Source organism: Pelophylax lessonae (assembly GCF_965119305.1).
Source record: "Pelophylax lessonae genome assembly, chromosome: 5".
NCBI classification, from domain to species: domain Eukaryota; kingdom Metazoa; phylum Chordata; class Amphibia; order Anura; family Ranidae; genus Pelophylax; species Pelophylax lessonae.
Window position 1 is genome coordinate 562,536,505 of NC_138772.1, and position 12,819 is coordinate 562,549,323.

General features: G+C 54.5%; 2 protein-coding genes across 3 annotated transcripts in view; one reads left to right on the forward strand and one right to left on the reverse strand.

Annotated features, from left to right (window-relative positions):
* The window catches only part of LOC309556128 (uncharacterized protein), a 419,953-nt gene that overhangs the window by 245,562 nt on the left and 161,572 nt on the right, over positions 1-12,819 (forward strand). The window lies entirely within an intron of this gene.
* Positions 1-12,819, reverse strand: part of LOC309556127 (uncharacterized protein) — a 35,156-nt gene that overhangs the window by 15,870 nt on the left and 6,467 nt on the right. The window contains exon 2 of one of the 2 annotated variants that reach the window (XM_082258476.1): positions 10,227-10,333. In XM_082258476.1, the coding sequence (XP_082114602.1) occupies positions 10,227-10,308 (82 nt within the window). In that variant the 5' untranslated portion in view covers positions 10,309-10,333. Of the gene's footprint in view, positions 1-10,197; positions 10,334-12,819 lie in introns of both variants that reach the window. The other variant, XM_082258477.1, reaches the window with a different exon arrangement.

A 12,819-nucleotide genomic window follows, 5' to 3' on the forward strand; every position in this document is an offset into this window, starting at 1 on the left:
GCCCGGGACCCTTCAGTGGGAGGGATTCCACCAGATGAGGCCCGGGACCCCTCAGTGGGAGGGATTCCACCAGATGAGGCCCAGGACCCTTCAGTGGGAAAGACTCCACCAGATGAGGCCCGGGACCCTTCAGTGGGAGAGATTCCACCAGATGAGGCCTGGGACCCTTCAGTGGGAGAGATTCCACCAGATGAGGCCCGGGACCCTTCAGTGGGAAAGACTCCACCAGATGAGGCCCGGGACCCTTCAGTGGGGGGGATTCCAAAGATGAGGCCCGGGACCCTTCAGTGGGGGGGATTCCACCAGATGAGGCCCAGGACCCTTCAGTGGGAAAGACTCCACCAGATGAGGCCCGGGACCCTTCAGTGGGAGAGATTCCACCAGATGAGGCCTGGGACCCTTCAGTGGGAGAGATTCCACCAGATGAGGCCCGGGACCCTTCAGTGGGAAAGACTCCACCAGATGAGGCCCGGGACCCTTCAGTGGGAGAGATTCCACCAGATGAGGCCCAGGACCCTTCAGTGGGGGGGATTCCAAAGATGAGGCCCGGGACCCTTCAGTGGGAGGGATTCCACCAGATGAGGCCCAGGACCCTTCAGTGGGAAAGACTCCACCAGATGAGGCCCGGGACCCTTCAGTGGGAGAGATTCCACCAGATGAGGCCTGGGACCCTTCAGTGGGAGAGATTCCACCAGATGAGGCCCAGGACCCTTCAGTGGGAAAGACTCCACCAGATGAGGCCCGGGACCCTTCAGTGGGAGAGATTCCACCAGATGAGGCCCAGGACCCTTCAGTGGGAGAGATTCCACCAGATGAGGCCCGGGACCCTTCAGTGGGAGAGATTCCACCGAATGAGGCCCGGGACCCTTCAGTGGGAGAGACTCCACCAGATGAGGCCTGGGACCTTTTAGCGGGAGGGATTCCACCAGATGAGACCCGGGACCCTTCAGTGAGGGGGATTCCACCATATGAGGCCCGGGACCCTTCAGCGGGAGAGATTCTACCAGATGAGGCCCGGGACCCCTCAGTGGGAGGGATTCCACCAGATGAGGCCCGGGACCCTTCAGTGGGAGGGATTCCACCAGATGAGGCCCGGGACCCTTCAGTGGGAGGGATTCCACCAGATGAGGACCGGGACCCTTCAGTGGGAGGGATTCCACCAGATGAGGCCCGGGACCCTTCAGCGGGAGAGATTCCACCAGATGAGGCCCGGGACCCTTCAGTGGGAAAGACTCCACCAGATGAGGCCCAGTACCCTTCAGTGGGAGGGATTCCACCAGATGAGGCCCGGGACCCTTCAGTGGGAGAGACTCCACCAGATGAGGCCCGGGACCCTTCAGTGGGAGGGATTCCACCAGATGAGGCCCGGGACCCTTCAGTGGGAGGGATTCCACCAGATGAGGCCTGGGACCCTTCAGTGGGAGGGATTCCACCAGATGAGGCCTGGGACCCTTCAGTGGGAGGGATTCCACCAGATGAGGCCCGGGACCCTTCAGTGGGAAAGACTCCACCAGATGAGGCCCGGGACCCTTCAGTGGGAGAGATTCCACCAGATGAGGCCCAGGACCCTTCAGTGGGGGGGATTCCAAAGATGAGGCCCGGGACCCTTCAGTGGGAGGGATTCCACCAGATGAGGCCCAGGACCCTTCAGTGGGAAAGACTCCACCAGATGAGGCCCGGGACCCTTCAGTGGGAGAGATTCCACCAGATGAGGCCTGGGACCCTTCAGTGGGAGAGATTCCACCAGATGAGGCCCAGGACCCTTCAGTGGGAAAGACTCCACCAGATGAGGCCCGGGACCCTTCAGTGGGAGAGATTCCACCAGATGAGGCCCAGGACCCTTCAGTGGGAGAGATTCCACCAGATGAGGCCCGGGACCCTTCAGTGGGAGAGATTCCACCGAATGAGGCCCGGGACCCTTCAGTGGGAGAGACTCCACCAGATGAGGCCTGGGACCTTTTAGCGGGAGGGATTCCACCAGATGAGACCCGGGACCCTTCAGTGAGGGGGATTCCACCATATGAGGCCCGGGACCCTTCAGCGGGAGAGATTCTACCAGATGAGGCCCGGGACCCCTCAGTGGGAGGGATTCCACCAGATGAGGCCCGGGACCCTTCAGTGGGAGGGATTCCACCAGATGAGGCCCGGGACCCTTCAGTGGGAGGGATTCCACCAGATGAGGACCGGGACCCTTCAGTGGGAGGGATTCCACCAGATGAGGCCCGGGACCCTTCAGCGGGAGAGATTCCACCAGATGAGGCCCGGGACCCTTCAGTGGGAAAGACTCCACCAGATGAGGCCCAGTACCCTTCAGTGGGAGGGATTCCACCAGATGAGGCCCGGGACCCTTCAGTGGGAGAGACTCCACCAGATGAGGCCCGGGACCCTTCAGTGGGAGGGATTCCACCAGATGAGGCCCGGGACCCTTCAGTGGGAGGGATTCCACCAGATGAGGCCTGGGACCCTTCAGTGGGAGGGATTCCACCAGATGAGGCCTGGGACCCTTCAGTGGGAGGGATTCCACCAGATGAGGCCCGGGACCCTTCAGTGGGAAAGACTCCACCAGATGAGGCCCGGGACCCTTCAGTGGGAGGGATTCCACCAGATGAGGCCTGGGACCCTTCAGTGGGAGGGATTCCACCAGATGAGGCCTGGGACCCTTCAGTGGGAAAGACTCCACCAGATGAGGCCCGGGACCCTTCAGTGGGAGGGATTCCACCAGATGAGGCCCGGGACCCTTCAGTGGAAGGAATTCCTCTGGTGGGAGGAGTTATGGGAAGATCGTATAGATAGAGAAGCTCTGAAGGACCAAAGGCTAATCAGAAGGCTGTAAAGTCCAAACCACCCCCCCCCCCTTGTCATTCTGAGGTGATGGTGACTGTTGTGCCTCAATGACTGTGGTGTCGCAAAAAAAGGTCTCTTTAGAAGAGGAGCCCCTTTAGCCCGGGGTTCACACATAGGGGTACCGAAATCACAATGTATTTCTTTGTAAATACCATTCCAGGTTCTGTGCGATTTCAGTACAGGTGCGACTTTGCCAGCTCTCTCTCAACATCTCCTCCCACTGACTTCAATGGTAAATCGCCTGTCCATAGCAATCCTCCGGGTCCCTTCACTCCTGGACTTGCAGCAGGAAGCGATTCTTCCCACAATGTGAAAACGCACAAATCGCAAAACACAAGTTCAGTTCAGGTGTTATTATTTTCAGCGACACCTAAAACTGCGACTGTAACGCGATTCATCGCACGGCAATCACATCAAAGGGCGTTGTGTGAAGCTTGTCGCCCAGAAGACACGCCTGCCCCTTTTTTAGCCAACAAGCTTCACGGGATGCATTTTGTCACAGAGTAAATTGTGCGACAAATCGCAGAAATGCTGCGCCGTGTTTTAGGTGCCGCTGAAAGTGAGACCTGAACCTGCATTTTGCGATTTCGGTGCAAACTTGCGTAATCGCACAAAACGCAATGTGCGTGGACCACCTCACTAGGAACACATAATATCTAGCCTGTCATGCCAATGCATCTAGAATCGCATGTGTGTGACCCAGGGCTTAGTGGACCGTGATTGGCTCGGCGGGGGATAACATCAGAGCGCTCAGTTGCTGGGTGGGAGGAGCTGAGAGATCCTTGTCCTATGGAGGTCCCAGGTGACGGTGGCCAGAGGTGGACAATGGAAATGGACCAGAGGCTGGAGCTCCATGTGGTGATTGTGAAGGTGTATTAGGGGGGACAATGATTCCCAATTGGTGGGAGACTCCGCCCCAGTGGATGACATCAGTGCTCAGTCCTTCCATGAACTGGTTCCATGGTGAACAGCGGCGGCAGGAAACGTAGAATGCGCCCAGCAGTGGACAGCGAGGGAGCCTCAGCCCAGACCTCCTTCACAAGCACAGGGTAAGTACTGAGGCAATGAAAGGGCCTCGGACCTGGAAGGGGCCCCACGGCTGACTTCTACCAGTCACAACGCCAAGCCCAGACACTGAAGGTGACATCCCAGAGCTCCACCCTCCTCAGGCACCAATAAAACGCAGGCATACTGGGAGTAGGAGGGGTTATCCAGGCCCGGCTTACAATTGTTTTGTTGTATTCATACCTCCTGTAGGTGGCAGTATAACGCGATCATATCTGAACTCCTGTGTCTCTCATTGGATCAGGAAGAAGAGATTGGTCTGATCAGATCTATAAAACATAACATACCAGATCATTAGACAACCAATCAGAGAGCAGTCAGTCCGGGAGAGTCCAAAGAACACAGGAAGTGTATAACCACCCCGAGAGGAAGTCCCTAAACCCAACCCAGAGAGGAGGTCCCTAAACCCAACCCAGAGAGGATGTCCCTAAACCCAACCCAGAGAGGATGTCCCTAAACCCAACCCAGAGAGGATGTCCCTAAACCCAACCCAGAGAGGATGTCCCTAAACCCAACCCAGAGAGGATGTCCCAAAACCCAACCCAGAGAGGAGGTCCCTAAACCCACCCCGAGAGGATGTCCCTAAACCCACCCCGAGAGGATGTCCCTAAACCCAACCCAGAGAGGATGTCCCTAAACCCAACCCAGAGAGGAGGTCCCTAAACCCAACCCAGAGAGGATGTCCCTAAACCCAACCCAGAGAGGATGTCCCTAAACCCAACCCAGAGAGGATGTCCCTAAACCCAACCCAGAGAGGAGGTCCCTAAACCCAACCCAGAGAGGATGTCCCTAAACCCAACCCAGAGAGGATGTCCCTAAACCCAACCCAGAGAGGATGTCCCTATACCCACCAAGAGAGGATGTCCCTAAACCCAACCCAGAGAGGATGTCCCTAAACCCAACCCAGAGAGGATGTCCCTAAACCCAACCCCGAGAGGATGTCTCTAAACCCAACCCCGAGAGGATGTCCCTAAACCCAACCCAGAGAGGATGTCCCTAAACCCAACCCAGAGAGGATGTCCCTAAACCCACCAAGAGAGGATGTCCCTAAACCCAACCCAGAGAGGAGGTCCCTAAACCCAACCCCGAGAGGATGTCCCTAAACCCAACCCAGAGAGGATGTCCCTAAACCCAACCCAGAGAGGATGTCCCTAAACCCAACCCAGAGAGGATGTCCCTAAACCCAACCCAGAGAGGAGGTCCCTAAACCCAACCCCGAGAGGATGTCCCTAAACCCAACCCCGAGAGGATGTCCCTAAACCCAACCCAGAGAGGATGTCCCTAAACCCACCAAGAGAGGATGTCCCTAAACCCAACCCAGAGAGGAGGTCCCTAAACCCAACCCAGAGAGGATGTCCCTAAACCCAACCCAGAGAGGATGTCCCTAAACCCAACCTAGAGAGGATGTCCCTAAACCCAACCCAGAGAGGATGTCCCTAAACCCAACCCCGAGAGGATGTCCCTAAACCCAACCCAGAGAGGATGTCCCTAAACCCACCCAGAGAGGAGGTCCCTAAACCCAACCCAGAGAGGATGTCCCTAAACCCAACCCCGAGAGGATGTCCCTAAACCCAACCCAGAGAGGATGTCCCTAAACCCAACCCAGAGAGGATGTCCCTAAACCCACCCCGAGAGGATGTCCCTAAACCCAACCCAGAGAGGATGTCCCTAAACCCAACCCAGAGAGGATGTCCCTAAACCCACCAAGAGAGGATGTCCCTAAACCCAACCCAGAGAGGAGGTCCCTAAACCCAACCCCGAGAGGATGTCCCTAAACCCAACCCAGAGAGGATGTCCCTAAACCCAACCCAGAGAGGATGTCCCTAAACCCAACCCAGAGAGGATGTCCCTAAACCCAACCCAGAGAGGATGTCCCTAAACCCAACCCAGAGAGGATGTCCCTAAACCCACCAAGAGAGGAAGTCCCTAAACCCAACCCAGAGAGGAGGTCCCTAAACCCAACCCCGAGAGGATGTCCCTAAACCCAACCCAGAGAGGATGTCCCTAAACCCAACCCAGAGAGGATGTCCCTAAACCCAACCCAGAGAGGATGTCCCTAAACCCAACCCAGAGAGGAGGTCCCTAAACCCAACCCCGAGAGGATGTCCCTAAACCCAACCCAGAGAGGATGTCCCTAAACCCAACCCAGAGAGGATGTCCCTAAACCCAACCCAGAGAGGATGTCCCTAAACCCAACCCAGAGAGGATGTCCCTAAACCCAACCTAGAGAGGATGTCCCTAAACCCAACCTAGAGAGGATGTCCCTAAACCCAACCTAGAGAATGTCCCTGAACCCAACCTAGAGAGGATGTCCCTAAACCCAACCTAGAGAGGATGTCCCTAAACCCAACCTAGAGAGGATGTCCCTAAACCCAACCCAGAGAGGATGTCCCTAAACCCAACCCAGAGAGGATGTTCCTAAACCCAACCCAGAGAGGATGTCCCTAAACCCACCCAGAGAGGATGTCCCTAAACCCAACCCAGAGAGGATGTCCCTAAACCCAACCCAGAGAGGATGTCCCTAAACCCAACCCAGAGAGGATGTCCCTAAACCCAACCCAGAGAGGATGTCCCTAAACCCACCCAGAGAGGATGTCCCTAAACACAACCCAGAGAGGATGTCCCTAAACCCAACCCAGAGAGGATGTCCCTAAACCCAACCCAGAGAGGATGTCCCTAAACCCAACCCAGAGAATGTCCCTGAACCCAACCCAGAGAGGATGTCCCTAAACCCAACCCAGAGAGAAAGTCCCTAAACCCAACCCAGGGAGGATGTCCCTAAACCCAACCTAGAGAGGATGTCCCTAAACCCAACCCAGAGAGGATGTCCCTAAACCCAACCCAGAGAGGATGTCCCTAAACCCAACCCAGAGAATGTCCCTGAACCCAACCCAGAGAGGATGTCCCTAAACCCAACCCAGAGAGAAAGTCCCTAAACCCAACCCAGGGAGGATGTTCCTAAACCCAACCTAGAGAGGATGTCCCTAAACCCAACCCAGAGAGGATGTCCCTAAACCCAACCCAGGGAGGAGGTCCCTAAACCCAACCCAGAGAGGATGTCCCTAAACCCAACTCAGAGAGGATGTCCCTAAACCCAACCCAGAGAGAATGTCCCTAAACCCAACCTAGAGAGGATGTCCCTAAACCCACCCAGAGAGGAACTCCCTAAACCCAACCCAGGGAGGATGTACCTAAACCCAACCCAGAGAGGATGTCCCTAAACCCAACCTAGACAGGATGTCCCTAAACCCAACCCAGAGAGAAAGTCCCTAAACCCAACCTAGACAGGATGTCCCTAAACCCACCCAGAGAGGATGTCCCTAAACCCAACCTAGAGAGGATGTCCCTAAACCCAACCCAGAGAGGATGTCCCTAAACCCAACCTATAGAGGATGTCCCTAAACCCAACCTAGAGAGGATGTCCCTAAACCCAACCCAGAGAGAAAGTCCCTAAACCCAACCCAGAGAGGAGGTCCCTAAACCCAACCCAGAGAGAAAGTCCCTAAACCCAACCCAGAGAGGATGTCCCTAAACCCAACCTAGAGAGGATGTCCCTAAACCCAACCCAGGGAGGATGTCCCTAAACCCAACCCAGAGAGGATGTCCCTAAACCCAACCTAGAGAGGATGTCCCTAAACCCAACCCAGAGAGGATGTCCCTAAACCCAACCCAGAGAGGATGTCCCTAAACCCAACCCAGAGAGGACGTACCCAAACCCAACCCAGAGAGGAGGTCCCTAAACCCACCCAGAGAGGAGGTCCCTAAACCCAACCCAGAGAGGAAGTCCCTAAACCCAACCCAGGGAGGATGTACCTAAACCCAACCCAGAGAGGAGGTCCCTAAACCCAACCCAGAGAGGATGTGCCTAAACCCAACCCAGAGAGGAGGTCCCTAAAACCAACCCAGAGAGGAGGTCCCTAAACCCAACCCAGAGAGGAGGTCCATAAACCCAACCCAGAGAGGATGTCCCTAAACCCAACCCAGAGAGGATGTTCCTAAACCCAACCCAGAGAGGAGGTCCCTAAACCCAACCCAGAGAGGAGGTCCATAAACCCAACCCAGAGAGGAGGTCCCTAAACCCAACCCAGAGAGGATGTCCCTAAACCAAACCCAGAGAGGAAGTCCCTAAACCCAACCCAGGGAGGATGTCCCTAAACCCAACCCAGAGAGGATGTCCCTAAACCCAACCTAGAGAGGATGTCCCTAAACCCAACATAGAGAGGATGTCCCTAAACCCAACCCAGAGAGGATGTCCCTAAACCCAACCCAGAGAGGATGTCCCTAAACCCAACCCAGAGAATGTCCCTGAACCCAACCCAGAGAGGATGTCCCTAAACCCAACCCAGAGAGAAAGTCCCTAAACCCAACCCAGGGAGGATGTCCCTAAACCCAACCCAGAGAGGATGTCCCTAAACCCAACCCAGAGAGGATGTCCCAAAACCCAACCCAGAGAGGATGTCCCTAAACCCAACCCAGGGAGGATGTCCCTAAACCCAACACAGAGTGTGGAAGAGTGAGGATCTTTGCCAGGTTTGTATTGCAGTCTGAGTCCCCCTCCAGGTAGATTCCCCCTCCCCCTCTCTCTATGTGTTCTTGTGGCAATCCAAAATTCTGGCTGTCACTGGAGCAAAAAGCAAGGAAATCTTTAAATGGGGACACAAGTTCTGGTGACAACTGTCTAAGAGAAGATTATCTCTTAAAAACCTGACAGAGGTTATAACCCTTCCCTGTTACTTTCTCTGTTCATGAAACAATTACATATCAGCTTTTGCTGCCCTTCCCTTCCTCCCTCTCCCTGCCCTTCTCCTTCCTCATCCTGCCCTTCCCTTCCTCCCTCTACCTCTTCCTGCCCTTCCTCCCTCTACCTCCCCCTGCCCTTCCCCTTCCTCCCCCTGATTCTCTCCTACCTTTCTCTGCCCTACTCCTTCTTTCTCCTACCTCTCCCTGCCCTTCCCCTTCCTCTCACTGCCTTTCCCTTTCCTCTCCCTGCCCTTCCCCTTCCTCTCACTGCCTTTCCCTTTCCTCTCCCTGCCCTTCCCCTTCCTCTCACTGCCTTTCCCTTTCCTCTCCCTGCCCTTCCCCTTCCTCTCACTGCCTTTCCCTTTCCTCTCCCTGCCCTTCCTCTCACTGCCTTTCCCTTTCCTCTCCCTGCCCTTCCCCTTCCTCTCACTGCCTTTCCCTTTCCTCTCCCTGCCCTTCCCCTTCCTCTCACTGCCTTTCCCTTTCCTCTCCCTGCCCTTCCCCTTCCTCTCACTGCCTTTCTCTTTCCTCTCCCTGCCCTTCCCCTTCCTCTCACTGCCTTTCCCTTTCCTCTCCCTGCCCTTCCCCTTCCTCTCACTGCCTTTCCCTTTCCTCTCCCTGCCCTTCCCCTTCCTCTCACTGCCTTTCCCTTTCCTCTCCCTGCCCTTCCCCTTCCTCTTACTGCCTTTCCATTTCCTCTCCCTGCCCTTCCCCTTCCTCTCACTGCCTTTCCCTTTCCTCTCCCTGCCCTTCCCCTTTCTCTCCCTGCCCTTCTCCTACCCCTCACCGCCCATCTCTTACCTCTCTCTGCTCTTCTCCTTCCCCTCCAAGCCCTTCCATTTCTACTCCCATCCTTCCCACTTTCCTCTCCTCCTTCCTGTTCCATTTTTCTCACTCCCATTGTATTCTGCCCTTACTTCCCTCCAGTGACCCCCTCCCCCTGCCCTTCCTTCCTTCTCCCCTCCAGTGACCGCCTGCCCTTCCTTCCTTCTCCCCTCCAGTCACCCCCTGCCCTTCCTTCTCCTCCTCCAATCATCCCCTGCCCTTCCTTCCTCTTCCTCCTCCAGTCACCCCCTGCCCTTCCTTCCTCCTCCTCCAGTCATCCCCTGCCCTTCCTTCTCCTCCTCCAGTCATCCCCTGCCCTTCCTTCTCCTCCTCCAGTCATCCCCTGCCCTTCCATCCTTCTCCTCCTCCAGTCATCCCCTGCCCTTCCATCCTTCTCCTCCTCCAGTCATCCCCTGCCCTTCCATCCTTCTCCTCCTCCAGTCATCCCCTGCCCTTCCATCCTTCTCCTCCTCCAGTCATCCCCTGCCCTTCCTTCCTTCTCCTCCTTTAGTCACCCCCTGCCCTTCCTTTATTCTCCTCCAGTCATCCCCTGCCCTTCCTTCCTTCTCCCCTCCAGTCATCCCCTGCCCTTCCTTCTCCTCCTCCAGTCACCCCCTGCCCTTCCTTCCTTCTCCCCTCCAGTCACCCCCTGCCCTTCCTTCCTTCTCCTCCTCCAGTCACCCCCTGCCTATCCTTCCCCCTCCCCCTGCACACTGATCCTACCTCTCCTCCTCGCTCAGACCTCTCCCCACCTGTATAAGGTGTCTGGCAATCGTCGTCCTCATCAGACCCAGGAGGATTCCACATGTGTGTTCCATCATTCTGATCGCTCATAACGTCCTGGGAGTTCAGAGCTTGGCTGAAAGAAAAGAACATAGAGAAACCGTCAGATTATACCGGGAGCACAGGACATAGAGAAGACGTCAGATTATACCGGGAGCACAGAACATAGAGAAGCCGTCAGATTATACCGGGAGCACAGAACATAGAGAAGCCGTCAGATTATACCGGGAGCACAGAACATAGAGAAGACGTCAGATTATACCGGGAGCACAGAACATAGAGAAACCGTCAGATTATACCGGGAGCACAGGACATAGAGAAGACGTCAGATTATACCGGGAGCACAGAACATAGAGAAGCCATCAGATTATCCCGGGAGCACAGAACATAGAGAAGCCGTCAGATTATACCGGGAGCACAGAACATAGAGAAGACGTCAGATTATACCGGGAGCACAGAACATAGAGAAGACGTCAGATTATACCGGGAGCACAGAACATAGAGAAGCCGTCAGATTATACCGGGAGCACAGAACATAGAGAAGCCGTCAGATTATCCCGGGAGCACAGAACATAGAGAAGACGTCAGATTATACCGGGAGCACAGAACATAGAGAAGCCGTCAGATTATACCGGGAGCACAGAACATAGAGAAGCCATCAGATTATACCGGGAGCACAGAACATAGAGAAGACGTCAGATTATCCCGGGAGCACAGAACATAGAGAAGACGTCAGATTATACCGGGAGCACGGAACATAGAGAAGACGTCAGATTATCCCGGGAGCACAGAACATAGAGAAGCCGTCAGATTATACCGGGAGCACAGAACATAGAGAAGACGTCAGATTATACCGGGAGCACAGAACATAGAGAAGCCGTCAGATTATACCGGGAGCACAGAACATAGAGAAGACGTCAGATTATACCGGGAGCACAGAACATAGAGAAGACGTCAGATTAACCCGGGAGCACAGAACATAGAGAAGCCGTCAGATTATACCGGGAGCAGAGAACATAGAGAAGCCGTCAGATTATCCCGGGAGCACAGAACATAGAGAAGACGTCAGATTATACCGGGAGCACAGAACATAGAGAAGACGTCAGATTATACCGGGAGCACAGAACATAGAGAAGACGTCAGATTATACCGGGAGCACAGAACATAGAGAAGCCGTCAGATTATACCGGGAGCACAGAACATAGAGAAGACGTCAGATTATACCGGGAGCACAGAACATAGAGAAGCCGTCAGATTATACCGGGAGCACAGAACATAGAGAAGCCGTCAGATTATCCCGGGAGCACAGAACATAGAGAAGACGTCAGATTATACCGGGAGCACAGAACATAGAGAAACCGTCAGATTATACCGGGAGCACGGAACATAGAGAAGACGTCAGATTATCCCGGGAGCACAGAACATAGAGAAGCCGTCAGATTATACCGGGAGCACAGAACATAGAGAAGACGTCAGATTATACCGGGAGCACAGAACATAGAGAAGCCGTCAGATTATACCGGGAGCACAGAACATAGAGAAGACGTCAGATTATACCGGGAGCACAGAACATAGAGAAGACGTCAGATTATCCCGGGAGCACAGAACATAGAGAAGCCGTCAGATTATACCGGGAGCAGAGAACATAGAGAAGCCGTCAGATTATCCCGGGAGCACAGAACATAGAGAAGACGTCAGATTATACCGGGAGCACAGAACATAGAGAAGACGTCAGATTATACCGGGAGCACAGAACATAGAGAAGACGTCAGATTATACCGGGAGCACAGAACATAGAGAAGACGTCAGATTATACCGGGAGCACAGAACATAGAGAAGACGTCAGATTATACCGGGAGCACAGAACATAGAGAAGACGTCAGATTATACCGGGAGCACAGAACATAGAGAAGCCGTCAGATTATACCGGGAGCACAGAACATAGAGAAGACGTCAGATTATACCGGGAGCACAGGACATAGAGAAGACGTCAGATTATACCGGGAGCACAGAACATAGAGAAGACGTCAGATTATACCGGGAGCACAGAACATAGAGAAGACGTCAGATTATACCGGGAGCACAGAACATAGAGAAGCCGTCAGATTATACCGGGAGCACAGAACATAGAGAAGCCGTCAGATTATCCCGGGAGCACAGAACATAGAGAAGACGTCAGATTATACCGGGAGCACAGAACATAGAGAAACCGTCAGATTATACCGGGGGCACAGAACATAGAGAAACCGTCAGATTATACCGGGAGCACAGAACATAGAGAAACCGTCAGATTATACCGGGAGCACAGAACATAGAGAAGCCGTCAGATTATACCGGAAGCGCAGAACATAGAGAAGCCGTCAGATTATCCCGGGAGCACAGAACATAGAGAAGACGTCAGATTATACCGGGAGCACAGAACATAGAGAAGACGTCAGATTATACCGGGAGCACAGAACATAGAGAAGACGTCAGATTATACCGGGAGCACAGAACATAGAGAAGCCGCCAGATTATAAGGGGAGCACAGAACATAGAGAAGACGTCAGATTATACTGGGAG